Below are 17,544 nucleotides of genomic sequence, written 5' to 3' on the forward strand. Positions count from 1 at the left end.
ACCAGGAGCAGGCCCTCACCAGGCAATGAATCTGCCGTTGCCTTAACCTTGGACTTTCTAGCTTCTAAAACCATGAGAAATAAATTGTTGCTTATAAGCCAACCCGTCTTTGGCATTCTGTTATGGCAGCCTAAATGGACTAAGGCAGATGTAAAATGATGAAGAAGTAATTTTCAAGGGTGCTAACCAATTGTTCCAGTACTATTTAATAAATAAATCCTTTCTCTGTCCCACTGACTTTTGATGGCCTTTTAGATGTACTTTGAGAATGTATTTAAAATAATTTGTATGTCTCATCTCACTTACTAACTCAAACTTATCTTTTAAAAAATTTCATCCAAATGGGTAAGATTATCCATGACACCCATATCATTTCAAATATGTAGCTAAATAACCAATGAATGTATAAGAAGTACACAGTATTTCATAAACAACTCACGAGCCACACATTCAAATGTGGAAATCACAACAGTCATACATATAATTATTCTCATATACATAATATAAATTTAGAAAATCTTTACCCTGAACCATTGCTGAAGCCTAAGATAATTATTTTGGATCAGCAACAGTGTTAAAAAGAAACAACAGTTTTAATAAAGCGAAGAATTAAACAAAAGTAATTACTTACCAGTAATTTCAAATGCTATCACATTTCTCCTTGAAATATCAGTTATCTGAAATCTTTTTTTTTTCTTATGATAGGAGATAAAACTCTTTCTATGTCTAAAATGTACAACACTTTCTGAGAGTGATGTACTAAGTGGAAGAAAATGTTTATACTCTAAAGTGTTCTTCATAACATTGTTTTCCTTAGCTTCCTCTTATCCAGAGACTAACATCCGTGTTATAATTTTTTAGAAAGTTGAGAGATGAGGCTCTCTCTTCTACTTTCTTTAGGAATCTCCACAACATCCAGAACAAAGTATCTCTGTACACAAAGGCTATTCAATGAATGGCACTGATGGAAAGAATACGTAATACGATGGAAGTACTTTCTTGGAGAGAACTGGATTATTTTAGACAATGTATTTGTAAACAGCAACAGCATCATTAAAAAAAACACTCTATACATGTTGACAAAAAATATATCACATAATCATTTAAATACACCACACTGAATAAGGCAATCAATGAGCTTCAGGAATTCTTATATTACAAAATCTTACCTCTTCAAAAACAGCGGCTTTGTTTACTTTTTCCCTTGCAATGTCACAAATTTTCAAGATTCCCAGAGCAAAAGCTTTCATGGCAGGATCTTCTATAAAATCTGGATTATGAATGTAAAGGCACGTAAATACTGTCTGTGCCAAGGAATGGCCTTCTAACCATGTTATCTATAAAGAAATAAGACAATGTACATGTTTAAGGTGATACACAGAGTCTAAAAAGTCTAATTCAACAGTCAAACATCAGAGTACCACAGACTCTAATAAATGTAATTCATCACAAGATTTCAAAGATGACTAAAAGGAAGGTCAGAAAAGACAAAAGAGCTAGAATTCACTATCACTGACTAAATTCTTTCAAAAATTAAAAATGATTATCTGAAAGACACAGATATGGAAATATTCTTTTATATAATTCAGTTTGTGAAATATTTGGAGATTAATGAAATTAGAGGGCCTCCTTACATAGCATCCAAAAGCTATCAATTGTACAACACAGTCAATAAAAATCCATGAATTAAAGAATTCACAACTTTAAACAGGTTCTTAGCCACTCACTATTCTTTTTTAACCTCACTACTACTAATACAGTCAAGAGCATCATATCTCACCTAGATTACTGCAAGAAACTATGCAACTGTTTTCCTGTCTACGACCTCCATCTCAGTACCCTCAATCAGAGGGATCTTTCTAAAACACAAAAATAATCATTCAACACTATTTTACTGAGTGACTACCGTGTGCCAAGTACCATGTGCTAGAAGCTAGAAAGATAGCAGCCAAAATTGAGTGATTATTACATCCAAGTGTTATGTTAGGTATTTTCATATATCTTATCTAATTTTTTCCTAATGCTTCAAGGAAGGTGGTATTTTTCTCCTTGTACATATAAAGAAATTGAGTCAAGAGAGTGTAAATAATTTTTCTAAGTTTAGTCAGTTACAGTTTATACTAAACCCAAGAATTCTGCAATAAAGGAAGACAAATGCTATATTAGAAAATGAGAAATGCATGTAAAAATTTCTCTAAGATAGATATTTTGTATTACTAGTGTGCAGAAGACTTTCCAGACTAAAAACTATCTGAATTAAAGTCCAAACTTAGATATAGCCCCAAGAGTCTACAGAACTGTTCCTCAACTTTGACAAAAATCCTTCTTGCCTCCTTTTATCCTATTCCATTAGGACTGTAAACTGCTATAGAACAGTAACAATATATTTGAGGGAAAGAGACAGGTTTGGAGGAAGAAAAATCAGGATCAGGATGCTGGTTATGCCTCTTCCTAGCAATGTAACCCTAGGCAAATACGTTAAGAGTGATACCAGATATCTCACAGAGCTGATTGAAGACATAAGTGAAAAACACACCCATAAAATACATTAAGTGAAAAACATACACATAAAATACACAACAGAAGTATTTCATACACACCAGCAATCAATGAATCTTTTACTGGCCGAACAAATGAAGAAATTTTACATTACTTCTAGGGACAATGATTTAACATCAAATTTAAAAAAGAAAGGGACAATCAGAAAGGGGAGGTGGCAGTACAAATGATAATTTTCCCACAATTCAACAACAATGTCTAGGGAAGACAACCTATCCAGCATCATATATAAATCGCTAAAAGATTTTCTTCATAGTAGAAAATGGCCAGTTTACTACTATTTACCCTAGATTAGGAAAAAAAAATACCTCTCCAAAGCCATTCCAAAGTTCTCTATTGTTCAATTTCATGCTTAGTTATGGAATCTTCAATTTCATGCTTAGTTACGGAATCTCTTTACCTTGAGAATTAAAAGGGCACTCTGGATAATGGCTATATTATTATCCTCCTTGGAAAGAAAATATCCTTTCACCCAAAAATGAGAACCTAAAATCACCCAAATGAAAAGATAAAATGCTGTTTCTTATAGAATAATTTGGCCTGCTAACCTTATGTACATCTACTAGGCCAAGCATTATACATATTTCATATTCAATGTTGTTGCATATACTTTCAAATTTAAATTCAGGTAAATCACAGTTTTTAAGTGAACCAATAATAGTATTATTTCAACTCTTACCAAACAGCAAAAACATGTATCCATTATTCCTATCAATTCAGGCAAGGTGAGGTCTTTAATTTTAATGGTGCCATCCTAAAAAGAAGGGGAAATATGACATATAAGCTTTTAAAAAATTTATGGTTACTATGTCCAGTAAATATTTTAAAATAGCCAAAGATGCCAAATTGACTCGGTATTCTTAAAAATAATGTATCTTAACAGGTCTTTAATAAGAAAATCAAAGCTTCTCTAATTTGAAACAGAATAAAGGCCTTTATAAAGAAAAAGTCAAGCCAACAAGTATTTTAAAAGCACAGTTCAAATTAGTTTAAAGCATTAATATGAAATATTTAAATGAATTAAAACCACTTACAAAGAAAATAAACACTTTAAAACACATTTCCCTTAAATTAACATACTATTTGTAAAATTTTTTGCAGCATCCATTTACTTAGCAAATCTTTCTTCATGAAATATGCAAAGTTAAACTCTGAGGCAACTATTAATGAACTTCTAGATCAATTCTCATTGAGTAAATTTCTAATTCACTGCAAGAACTTTACTTAATATATTAACACATAAAATTTAATCTCTAAACCAATTACCCTGGTATCTGAATACATACTCAAATACTCTAAAAAATTAATTAAAAAACTGCACACACTCAAATTTAGAGCAAGTTTTTAATGAAGATCTTAAACAATTAAAATTTCAATAAAAAGAGAGATAACCAACTCTTTCTTGTATAACTGAGATGCATTTAAGAAAATTACACTTTAATATACTAAGTTTGATTGCCATCATTAACCAGATGTTTTAACAGATGAATAAAAGAAAACACAAAAGGCACAATGGTGACTACCTTGATAGCTTGTTCAAAATTGAGAACTTTTCGATTAACTTGGTTTCCAATCATGCCAGCATCCATCTTTGGATCCATCATTTCAATGGCAGACATGGCTTCAAAAAGACCAAATCTACAAATAAAAAAATTGACTCTACAAATTGTTTCTGAAGTAGTAAGCTTACCTAAATTCCCACAATGGTACAAAAATTATTATAGTACTTTAAATAACTATCCCATTCTATGTGTTGTGTCTTCCCAACTTGCCATCACTTTTATTTCAATTAAACAATCTTCTTTTAACATAAAAATTCTTCCATGTACTTAAATTATTTTACATGCACTATAGGGAAAGGAAAGAAAGAAAAGTTGTTTTCTGTTCTTCCTTCAAAAAGTTTGCACATTAGAATTTTTTGGAAAAAAGAGATCAACTGATCTACAACGGATTTCATTTTGCCTTTTTTAAATAATTTTCTCTAACACTTAGAAAGCCATATTTGGAATAACCATTATCAAATGTAACTTCTTGATTTTTTTCACTTTCTTTACATCTTGAACGTCTAATAATCTGTCACATTACAGTATATAATACCCACAGTTTTGGCAACTACATGAGAAAAAAGAATCCAGAAACCTGGCAGGCTGGTATTTGCGGCTTATTAGCCATAAATGCAGATAGCTGTGATGTACTATGGACTGATTAGTTAGTGCATCTTTAATTTAGATATGAAAAAAGAAAAGCCTAAGCTGAAGTCTGACTGGCCATCAAACTACTGACTCCCTATTTTGCTTAGTCTAAGCCATTAGCTTACCAGGAAAATAAAGACATCTACCCTGTTATACTAAATCCTTTCTCTCAGAAAAGCAGCAGCAGTAAGACATCAAAAATAGCTTGGAAGACACTTTCCCTGAAATCCCTCAAACCTCTTAATGCTTTAATTTAAAATACTCTGACAATATGAGTATATGATATTACTGAAGACAACTCTCATTTATAAATGTGATGCAATGCTGCAAATCAAAACCCAAATATTATTTTTCAAAGAGTTTGCCAAGCCAAAAGAGAAAATAGTGCAGAAATGGAAAAGAATTTTTTCAATAAACAATAGGGATTTACCAAATATCAAAGGTATAATAATAATAAGCTATAATAATCAAAAGCATTCTAGCATACAAAGATCAAGAGAAAACAATCCAAATCCATGTTTTTGTAGAAATTATGTATGATAAAGGTAGAATTTCAAATCAGTGGAAAAACAATGGATTAGCCAATAAATACTACTGAGAAAAGTGGCTAACCATCTTGAAAAAGTCAAATCTTTGATTTACATAATTAAAAAAAATAAACCCCAGGTAGATTTAAGTTCTAAACCTAAAACAAGCAAACAAAAAACTCTTCAATAATTTACAAGCTACATGGAAAAAAGGTGGTAAGTCCAATTGTATAAAATATTAATTATTCCTTTTCATATTCTTTTTCATTATCGGTTACAATATATTTGGATATAGTTCTCTATGCTATATAGTAGAGACTTGTTTATCTATCTTATATACAGAAGTTAGTATCTGCAAATCTCAAACTTCTAATTTATCCCTTTCCACTCCTTCCCCCCAGTAACTGTAAAGCAAGTTTGTTTTCTATGTTTGTGTTTCTGTTTTGTACATAAGTTCATTTGTGCCATATTTTTAGATTTCACATATAAGTGATACCATACGGTATTTTTCTTCTTTCTCTTTCTGGCTTACTTTACTCAGTACAACAATCTCCAGGTCCATCTATGTTGTTGCAAATGACATTATTTTATTCCTTTTCATAGCTGAATAGTATTCCGTTGTGTGTGTATGTATATATATATATATATATATATATATATACACCACAACTTCAAGAAAATTTGTTAATGGCACAATTAAAACGCTAGATCAATGAGGTATCTGCCTAATTAGTAAAACTGCTACAGAAACTATAATAGCATTATAAAAGCTATTCCATGCATTCAACAAATACTGGTCTTCTATGTGCTAGCCACTGTTCTAGGCACTTGAGATACATGAGTAAGCAAAAACATTTTGCCTGTCTCATGGGGCTTACATTCTACAGGAGGGAACAGACAATAAACAAAGATAAGTAAGTTACATAGTAGGCTTGAAGACCGCACATGCTGGGGGGAAAAGAAATGACAGCTAAAGGAGATATGGACTAAAAGGATACAACTTTAATAGCTGGTTGGGGTGGGCTGCTGGCAATCATAATCCCTGGGCTCAGTGTTGAAAATCTTGGGGAAATGCAGAGGAGGCCTATGTCCTCTAGTAGCCTCTCTCAAATCTTGTGTCAGAAGTCACATTCTTTCCTGTATTAGCTTGAGGTTTCTTCTTGATTAGCTTTTATTTCATTATATCCTTCCCATAGTTGCCTGAGGCAACAAAATGATGACCACAGTGGTTCTCAAAGTGTGGTCCCTAGATCAGCAGCATCAACCTCACATGGGAATTTGTTAGGAATGCAACTCGTGTGGTCCCACACCAGACTTACTAAATAACGAACTACTTGGCGAGTGAGGTCCAGTAATCTGTGTTTCAAAAACCCCTCCAGATGATTCTGATGTACATTAAAGCCTAAGAAGAACTAATTTCATGTTCTACTTTCCCTGACCAAATGTCCAGTTTTGTCTACTTATTAATTTAAAATTTCATACTCCCAACCTTGAAAATTGAGTCAGGACATAGCAATATAGAAACTAAGGCCATCTGTGGGAGTATAAATATAATCAAGCCTTTCCTTTTATTTTACCTTTCTAGGGATTCTCAATCGACTTTCATCTAGGCATTTAGTCACTCATTTCTAGTCACCAACCAGCCTATTGACATATGATAAACAATAAATACCCTTTCTTCAAGAAATTCCACATTCTGTACACCTACCCTCGAGGAAAAGACCGTAAGTCACAGTTTCACTAGGTACTCCCACTTCCTATCACAATTAACGTCAGCTGCCCCAAAACAGCTCACCAAGGGTAAAATATGCAATCAGTGTTATTCTTACAGCTCAGAAATGTAAAATGACTCAGACTTCAAGGAATATACTACATACTACTGCACGTGAGACAAAATAGGTGGAAATATCACTACACAATTTCAAAGAACACAAATACTTACAGCTTATCATGAAGTAGTTCTCCCAACTTTAATTCTAAAAGAAACAAAGAGAAAAATTTTTAATACCATATTTATATTTTTTAATTTTAACAAAAAAATGAAGCAAGATATTAGCACCTGAAAAATGTTCCTGCAGTCCTTTAAACTTCTTTTCCTAAGAAACAGTCATATCCTTTCTATCCTATTATTAATATAATGCCTTCTACCCAGTGAATATTTAAATACTAACTATAAATTGAACTTTTGAGAATTTACAAGTGACCCATCACAGGCCACAATAAAACAACTGGAATTATCAGCCTCATTTTTTTAAAAAAAACACTAGTATACCTCTCCCTAAGTAAACGTTTTCATAGAATTGATTGCTATTTCTCAAGTTGTTTTTAAACCACTTGGAATCATAATGTAATCTCTTTTTGTCCCAGGAAGTGTCAAAACTATTTTTTAAATTACATTTTATTTAAATAATATAGAAAACACTTGAGTAAACAGCTGATCAAAACAGTAATCACCCCTATAAAGCAGTAGTTCTCAATCTTGGCTGCATATCAGTATCAACTGGGGAGCTTTTGAATATCTCAATGTCCAAGCAGCACTTCAAACCAATTAAATTCTAGGGATGTGACCTACACAGTGGTTTTAAAGCACTCCAGGTGATTGCAATATGCAAGGAAGATAGGAAGTAGTGACTGTATCATTCTTAAGGAGCTTAAAAATTGATGGTCAAATCCTTTGGAAAGTATAAAGAAGCAGTTTTCAGAATTTTACTAATCCCCTCAGCTAATCACAAGTTAAATAATATTCATTTTTAAAGTTCATGTATCAAAACAGATAAATCAATGAGAAGTGTTTATTAAAATACTATAATAAAGCATAAGAGAACATTTAGAGGTTCTCAAAGATGGTTTGGGAACCCAGAAGTCTGTGATGTTAAAATTACTTTCATAATAACACTAAAGCAGTCTTTGTTTTTTTCACTGTGTTGACACTTATATCGATGATGAAAAAGCAACGGTGCAGAGAGAAAAAGAGCAAAACGTCTGTAGCTTCAGCACTTATCAAGATAGGGGCCCCAAGATAAACAGCGTATTCTTCACTTCCATGCACTTTCACTTAAGAAGTCTCAGATGGAGCATTAAAAATTAATTTCAGGGCCAGGACCAGGGCACAAGTAAGGAATGTAGCATGCAAAATTTGAGGAGGTACTACTTTCAGGTGGTGCCTTCTTAAATTTTTACCCTATATGGCCTCACTAACTTCATCCTAGTGCTGGTCCTGACTTACCTAATTAAATTTCAATCTCTGAGTACATATGTCTTTAATATTCTATTTGACAAATGGGAAGTATATGTAAACACTTCCACCGCATACCAAAGTTAAGAGGTTGTCTCAAGGAAAAGCTCTTGTACAATTATCATGGAACATCATTTTTACTTGAAAGAATAAATGACAAGTTATAGTTATTCAGACTTGAGAATATGGCATTTTCTCTAAAATAAATGAGTTTGTCACTTTAGGGAAATAAATAACAATGTTTACTACCAATGATAAAATCTGAGCTTTCATGAAAAAAATCAGAATTTTGGAAAACATGTATCTGCCACTGTGAATGTTACAGTGTCCTAATATTTAAAATAGCTTTCCGATGATATTGGTGGTGATATTAACAAATGTACGTTTTAATACTGAATGAAGTATGTCAACATTTGGAACATGTGCTTAACTCACTGAACTAATATTTTCCAAGTGGTAATGCATGTTACAAAATTAGGCATGGATAAAAGAACCATTCAAAGTTCAAGAGGAACCAATATATTTTAATGTAACAGAGCATGAAAAGTCCACTGATCACACTTTCAGATTCCAAACTGCAAACTAATCTTTAAGAAACTACTACCTGTCAAGTTTTGGTGTAGTAGCAGAAAAGAAAATCCATAATTATGTGAAAAGATTACTCCACCTTTTAACTACGTATTTGGTGAGGCCAGATTTACTTCATATACTTCTACCAAAACAACATGTGGCAACAGATTGACCACAGAAGCCAATATGGAATTCAGGTGCCTTCTATTACGCCGACATTAAAGGGACTTTCAAAAGTATAAAATAATGCCATTCTTCAAAGTTATTTTTTGTTTTGGAAAATACATGTATTTTTCATTTAAAAAATGTTAACATGCAATAGGTTTATTATCATTTTCAAATGAATAGTATTTTTTAAATTCCAATATAATAAACATCAAAATATATATATAACATACATAAGCATTACTTTTTAAAAGTATAAGAGGGTATTTTTAAGGGTACTGAAACCAAAAAATTTGAGAACTACTGTAATAATTTATCATACACTCAAGGGTAGATTTGGGGACCAAATAGCTTCACTGAACTTAAAAATAAAAACACGCCACAGACCTAGAAGCAAATCAATCACTCTGGGCCTTGACCTTCTCATCTGCAAAATGAATGGTTTTACTAGCTGACTCTGTAAAGTCCCTTAGAACACCAGTAATCAGACCACTCACTAATAAACTACAGGTAGTAAATTTTAAAATCTACTAAGCAGAGTACAAGCACTCTCACTGCACGATCCATAAATGGACAAAGAATCTTCTACTACAGACATGAGTACTTTGGGTCTTATCCAACTGAGCGGCATTTCTCAAAAAATTTAGTGAGATAGATGTGCATTTATCATTAGCAGTCAGGGCAATGACGTCACCCATCATGCAGTCTCTGGAAAATTCCACTGTACATTAATAAGGGAAATAAGAATCAAAAAGGTAAGTTAATGTTTTTGTATTACATGAAAATAGCTTTGACCTTGCATACCCCGTGAAATGGTCTTTGAGAACCTAAGAAACACAGACCACACCAAACCACTGGACTAAGTTAACACAATGATAAAAACCAAAAGTTACCTCTACCTTTAAGTTAAAACCTTAAGTAGGTGCAAGAGCATACATATAGCTTAGTCAACACAGAACAAAGGGAAAAGTTAGATACCAGGAAAAGATGATTCCAATTTTTTTTTTTACAACCTTGACAATTAACTGCCTTTTTATTCTATCTTCATTCTCATAAGGCACAAGTAGATCTGCTGTGAGAAAATTTAACTTAATTTTGTGGGTCAGAAAATTTCATGATATCTTACTGAGGATATCTTTCCTTTTGCCTTAGAAATGAACAATGAACCATAACCTGCAGCTGGAGTTTCGGTTTACAGTAGTGCTAAACACCTGTAGCATATGATCACTCTCTTGAAAAAAAGTAATCTAACAGGATGAGAAAAAACATGCAACTATTTGATAATGCATATATATTTTACCATCTTATAAATGAGAAGATCATTTGTAAACTGGTGTTACAGATCTTTGAATAGACTTCTACACATAACATTATAAATTATGGTTAAGTTCTCTGCTAGGGCCACTATGAAGGGCCTACTGAATACATAACTGAAATCTAATACCATTGTGATATTTAAACAGACGAATTAAAGTTTACCCTTGGGTAAAGGTAGCCAATTAAACACATGCAACTACCTTTAACTCCCTCCTGAAATCTAATTTAAACAATTAAAGGAAATTTTCTTTTTTAAAAGAAAGCTATGAACCCAAACGATGAGGAAAAACAGATGCAGAAATAATACAACAAAATTAGGGAAACTTGGAAGCAGAAAGACAAGTAGTTTCTTAGCAAACCCAAGGAAAATAAAGCCAGTAGTGGAGAAAGCCAAAATCAACCTGATTTACCACTTACCTCTGAAAGTGAGGATAAAGATGGGCTGTCAGAGAGCCCAGAATCCTGCCCTAAATTACAGAGCAGGGTAACTACCACTCCCTCATCCTGAATAACACTGAATGTTTTTTTTGAGGAGGGTAAAATCTCCAGGGACAGAAGGTTATTCAAAGGGCAGGATTCAGTACTGGAAAGAGGGGGCATTAAGTGAATATATGACAACTCCAGGTCTCTCCCTCAACTTTACTGTTAAATCACAGGCAGAAAGTCAATTCTTCAACCTCAATGGAGGAGATCAGACAAATTTTCTCTACAGAAAATAGTCTTTCTAAGAGGAAGGAGCTAAATAACTGACACCAGAAGTTCTCTAACAGAAAAACCAAGCTGGATCACCTGACACTGACATTCAAAGCAGAGGGGTCCTGCTCAAAAATTCAGAGCTTCCAATTTGCTTTTTGGCCCCCTATGCTTAGATAGGTAACAAAGGATTCTTAGATGTCTGAAGTAATCTCCTAATATGAAAGACAGAAACCAAAGGAAACAAACTAAAAAAGGCAAGTTGGAGGAAAGACACTATGCTATGTAGGGAAACAAAATTTCAAAAGAACTATTACTATCCCTAGAGAGATTAAATAGTGCAACCCTGAAACAAAAACCGAACATTTTTCTTAAAAAAAAAAGAAACATCCTGAAGAAAAATATATCTTAGAAATTGAAAACATTACAGTAGATAAGAAAAATTAAGCTGAGTGTCTTAGTCCATTCAGGATGCTATAACAAAAAGATCGTAAATTGGGTAGTCTATGAAAAAACTTCTATTTCTCACAGTACTGGAGGCTGAGAAGTCTGAGATCAAGGCACCAGCAGATTCAGTGTCCAGTGAGGACCCATTTCCTAGACAGTCATCTTTTTGCAATAACCTCATATGGCAGAAGGGACCAGGGAGGCTCCAAGGGGCCCCTTTCATAGAAGCATTAATCCCAATCATGGCGGCTCCACTCTGATGACCTAAGGACCTCCCAAAGGCCTCACCTCTTACTACCATCACACTGGCAATAGGTTTCAATATATGATTTGGGGGAACACAATCATTCCATTCAAAGCATCGAGGAAAAAGACAAAGAGATGGAAAATAGGCATGAAAGGATAAGAAAAAAACAGAGAATCAGCCTAGAAGTTTCAATATCCAAAAAGCAAGCATTCCATAATGAGAATACAGAAAAAACAAAGAGGAAACAGAGTAATTCAAGAAAGTTTCCCAGAACTGAAAGATGAGACAAAGTGAAAGCACTCCAGAGTTACCAACAAAGCAAATCATTGTGAAAGTTCTGGAAAATGGAGAATAAAGAGAAGATTCTAAAAAGTTACATATAAAAGCTCAGTAATCAGGATGTCACCAGACATTTAAGCAATGCACTCAACATTCTCAAACATACCCAGATGTATTATCAATAAAGTGGGAGGACAGAATAAAGACATTTTTAGACCTCCAGAGCCTCAAAAAATTGTATCTCCCATGCACTTTACTCAGGAAGATAATTAAGTTGTCCAATCAAAACAAGGGACAAAAGTAAGAAACCCCAGGCTGACGATGAAGGAAGATCTCCGAATCACACCAGGTAAGAAAGAAGTCCAGATTGGAGTAACGTAAGAGACTTGAGAAGAAATTTCTTTATGGAGATAAAAACAATATGATTTCTGATGTGTCTGAATGTCTTAAGAAGACTTGGACAATTGGTGAAGGGCCTAAGGAAGAATTAATGATAAGGTACCTAGTTTTTGAGTAAATATTTTTTACATAAAACAACTGTGTAGGAAGGGAAAAACAATAGTTTTCCTCTTTGGCTTACTTTGAATAACATCTGCACAGCTACAATTACATGGGGGAAGTCCACAGATAATGTCCAAATGGGAGTGAGGGGAATCAAGAAACATCAATAAAAGCATGCTATCTAGAATCATGATTACTAAAATAATTAGCTAAAAGGGGGAAAGTGGTGACTTCTGAGGATACCTTTTCTAATGACCAAAGCTCCTAACATAAACAGGATGCACAGTATAAAATTCAGGGGGGAATCTCGTAAGACGTATTCAACAATGCAGCAGAGCCCTCAAAATACAACAAAGGTTGCATTCCCTTCCTACTGCTTGTTCTATTGAAGGCTAGTTGTTATGGCATCCAATATTTGTACGTCCTTTTCCTAAAGAATTCAAGGTCAAAGAGGTTAAACGATAGCTGAACATTCTTGAAAAAAGTAATCTAAATGGAATGAACTAAACAGCACTACTGATATTTTGGGCAGAAAAGTTATTTTCTGTGGGGGCTATTCCTGTGCATCAAATGATAAGCAGCATCCTTAACGTGTACCCATAGACAACAACAGCAAAGCCCCACCCCTGATTGTGGCAACCAAACATGTCTCAGGATGTTGGCAAATGTCCCTTGAGGACAAAATCACCCTTGGTGGAGAACAAGAGTGATCCACAATTACCAGTGCTGCTCACCCCACCCATGCCCACCATATCAAAAGTATTTTTGATACTATGGAACAAGGAAAACATAATTTTCATTTCCAAAACCAAAATCAATTAAAAAATATTCTGTAAGTTGCCCAGATCTTCTACCAGGACAATCTCTGCCTATCTTTTTCCACTTAGACTAAAATGGTAACAAATAGCAAATGCCTAGAACAATCATTCTCAAACTGGAGTTCATGAATTGAGGGGGTGGGATGAAAGTCCATTAAAGTTTTATCAAGAATCTCCATTAAAATTTTATCAAGAATCTATACTTCTTCAACAATAATTGTTACGTGCTATGTAATCAGTTCAATGATAACCTCTTTAAGATTACGGAAACATATCCCAGGCCAACTGGATGATAACGTTATAATCAAGTATTGCCACAGTGTCAGTGCCTGAGCTTGTGTTCATGATCATACTGGTTCCAGGCAACCACCCACAACAACAGCATTTAATGTAATGCAGTGGTTCTTAAAACTTCTCAAGTCCAAGACTGGTTTGAAGAAACATGGCCTTATACTATTCATTTATTCTTAAACACAAACATTGTTCTGGGTGAGAGAAGACAGAACAGAAAGGAAGAGAAATAAGAGGTGTAAGCATCCTAGATTTTAAATGAGGGAAGGGAAAGCAGCAAAAGGAGTTTTTGCAAAGTACCACGCAAGAACTAGAGAAACTAGATGGGTGAGGGGGTCTTAAACAGGGATATCTGTAATAAAGACTGACTAAGAAAGAAGGAACTAAGCCATCAAAAAGAGGACAAAATAGGATGGGAGGACAGGCCCATATCCTTCAAGACCAGAGTTTTAAATGATAGCCAACCTTGGATTACCTCTAGGCTCTAGATATATGGTGGTGTCCTTATTCTGGGAGAGGTTGCTGGCTATCCAGAGAGCATGTGGAAGAAGGGAATGTGGCAGGCAAAACAAGCAGCTGCAGTGTATATTTTATGATCATTTATGTTTAAGTGAAGTTTTTTAAGTTGTGAGTTTGCAATTCAGAAGTACCTAAATACAGACAACCAAAAGGAATATAAATAGCAGAGGTTTAACAGGTAGCAAAATGAGATGGTTTGAATTAAGCAAGGTTTCCCAGAGAAGCAAAGCTCAGAGGTATAATTTAGATAAATAATCTATTACATATCAGGCAAAATAATAGTAATGGTGCTAGACAGTCAAAATAATATGTAAAAGAAAAAAAACCCCTCAGTGTCAGCTATAGAAAATGTGGAGGGAATGTGTGCCATCTGCCTAATAGGAAGTAAAAGAAATGATGGAAGTTAGAATTCGATCCAGAGGACTTTGGAGAGCCACTGAAAGAGTAAGCAGAAATGCGCATGAAAACGCTGCCATCAGTATGCAGATTATTTTAAAGTACTCCACTTAAATCACGGAAGTCTAGCCAAAGAGAAACCACTCTGACAGTTAAGAAAAAGATGTAACAACATCTGTATTAAACTTAGTTTTTAGAAAGTTGTTAGAACACAAGTCTAAGCCATAATCAAGGCTAAGAATCTGATTATTTCAAGAAGGGAAAACAAATTATTAATACCACAGACTCAAGACTGCTAACAGCCTTCAGTCCTAAAACCCACACAAGAAGATTAATTCTCTATCAACTTTTTCGTTTCTAGACGTATGCCTCACATTTGAGCCACCTGAGACAGTGCAGGAGCTAATTATGGAGGAGTTAACAGGATTTGGTTTGATACTGGCAACAAAACAATATACCACCCTCTCCCAATCCACACTGAAGCAGGTATTAAACCATATTTCCTACTCAAGGTTCCTTCCATGAGAAGCAGAAGTTTTCACTGTTCCTCAAACATAAAGGTCTCACTGAACTTTTGCTCTAATAGTTCATTTCAGTTTAGAGCAATTCCCTCACATTCACTTAATAGAATCTTGACCACTCTTTTAAGGCCTAACTCAAGCCATATGTACTTCATAAAACCTTCTCCCATTTAGGTTTATAATGACAGCCCTCCAAGGCAGATCACTTAAAATCAGTGCAAGATGACAGGTGTGATCCACTTGATAGTCTGAGAACACTGAGCAGAAAAATTACGTTGTAACTTACATTTCTTTCTCTCTCCCTTAGATAGACATATATGGGCAGTCCCTCAACTCCCAGTCTAACGTTCTTTCCACTGTCCTACTTAGGCATACTTTAACTAGACGTGTATTTCAAAACAGTCGAAGGATAAGCACATGATTTATCACTTTGCTTATACTCAGCTGGCTCCCTTTCCACCTGCAGCTGCTCCAAGTCTTTGCTCCTCTCATTAAGAGCACTGCTCTAAACACACTCCACCATGACCAAAACCCAAAACACCAAAATAGAAGCCATTAAGGCGTGAATCCTTCCACCATTCCTCCCCATCCACTTAGAAATATACCCGTATCTTCACCATCCTAACCTCCGTTCCTTCTAAGTCCCTATTCTCTCCCCTCAATTTCTCTACCATGTTCTAGATACCATCCTCTCTTAAAGTTCAAGCTCTCACTCTATCATTTATTCCTTTCTTTTATCTTCATTCTCTCCCTGAGGCACTTTCCCCTCAAACAACAAACATGCTCATTTCTCCAATCACTTACGTCCAAGCATTTATTGAACTTACTATGTGCCAGGCAACGTTCTGTTTGCTAGGGTTAGCAAAAGGATCTCTGCACTCTCAGAGCTTACATTTCAGTGGGTGAGGCTGACAATAAACAAGAAATAATTGAAAGTGATAGTTTCTGACAGTAGATGAGTGCTATAAAGAAAATAAAACAGGGTGATTAAACTGAGACAGAGTTGAATAGAAGAGAACGAAGGGGTGAAACTGCTTAGATTCCTTGTTCTGAGAAGACCCCACTGGGAAAGTAACATTTAAGTCGTCGGGAAGGAGCCAGCTATGTGAAGACATGGGGACACTACCTTGGTGTGTTTAATGAGATAAGACCTCATGACTAACAATGAGCCAACCTGAGCAGTGATACAAAAATAAAGTCTGAGTGGTAGGCAGGCACCAAATCATATTGGTCATGGGGAAATGGGGAAGAAGTCTGAATTTTATTCTACATGTAATAGGAAGCCCCTGGAGGATCTTAAGCAGGGAATGATAAGATCATTTTCAAACCTCCAATATACGATAAAACTACCGTCTTTAGGGCAACAGAATTTGTGTTTCCACTTTTCAAAATTACTGCTATGTGCTCTCTAACCTGCTATTTAAAGTTAGAAAACTTTAACAGAAGAAACTGCCTCAACATCTTAATGCTGTGTCATTCTTAAACCGGTTTTAAATCAAAGTTAAAATTAGAGTATAGCAAATGAGTAAGTGTGGTTGGTTAACAAATTCAGTAAACCAAACTGACCTGTTGATTTTTTTTTCATTTATTGAGACAGTTTAGAAATCACAATCCAGATTTTTATTGTACCCTTTCCCAAATGTTGAACTTCTAATCCCAAAATTCAAACTCACCTCGACAAGCTTCTTCGAAATCTTGGGTTATGTCCACCCAGTTTGTATTGCTTTTTTCCATCTTTTCTGGTATACTGAGCTCCCATCCTGAATCATCGTCTTCTACAGAAGCCTTCATAACCATTATGCCTACAAAAGTAATACTGGTGTAAAAGAGGGATGTAGCTTTCAGGGCAAGAGAATTAGCAAACCATGTGTGTCTGTTTAAATATTGGATGAAGTCTTACTAAACTGTTTAAGCAGAGCTCTTCTGAGTTTGTGGACGGTACTGAAAAAAATTACCTTAATGCAATTAAATCTCACCGTTAATTAACACTACCTGCTGCTCGCTTACTAACAGCCCACCACCTACGAGGGCTCATAAACAGTTTGGTTACTTAAGAAGAAAAACTACAAACCATCCCACCACTAGCCCAAAGAAAACCAACTCCAGAGCTTCCAACTTTTAACATCGGCCACAAATAACCACAGCTCTGTTCAGGGACCCCTCTCGCTGCCCAGGACCCCGTGCCGCATCTACTCATGTGGAGGTGGTCCCTCACCGGCCCGGAGCTCGCTGGGCCAACCTCTCCAGGCCGGGCAGGACCCCTGCAG

General features: G+C 35.0%; 1 protein-coding gene across 4 annotated transcripts in view; it reads right to left on the reverse strand.

The window, feature by feature from the left end:
- The window catches only part of NAA35 (N-alpha-acetyltransferase 35, NatC auxiliary subunit), an 84,468-nt gene that overhangs the window by 66,401 nt on the left and 523 nt on the right, over positions 1 to 17,544 (reverse strand). For all 4 annotated transcript variants that reach the window (XM_015243529.3, XM_006209239.4, XM_072959189.1 and 1 more), the window contains exons 2-6: positions 16,951 to 17,079; positions 7,221 to 7,254; positions 4,083 to 4,197; positions 3,239 to 3,313; positions 1,170 to 1,337 (exon numbers count right to left, since the gene is read on the reverse strand). In XM_015243529.3, coding sequence (XP_015099015.1) covers positions 1,170 to 1,337; positions 3,239 to 3,313; positions 4,083 to 4,197; positions 7,221 to 7,254; positions 16,951 to 17,074 — 516 coding nt within the window. In that variant the 5' untranslated portion in view covers positions 17,075 to 17,079. The remainder of the gene's footprint in view (positions 1 to 1,169; positions 1,338 to 3,238; positions 3,314 to 4,082; positions 4,198 to 7,220; positions 7,255 to 16,950; positions 17,080 to 17,544) is intronic.

This window comes from Vicugna pacos, chromosome 4 (assembly GCF_048564905.1).
Source record: "Vicugna pacos chromosome 4, VicPac4, whole genome shotgun sequence".
NCBI classification, from domain to species: domain Eukaryota; kingdom Metazoa; phylum Chordata; class Mammalia; order Artiodactyla; family Camelidae; genus Vicugna; species Vicugna pacos.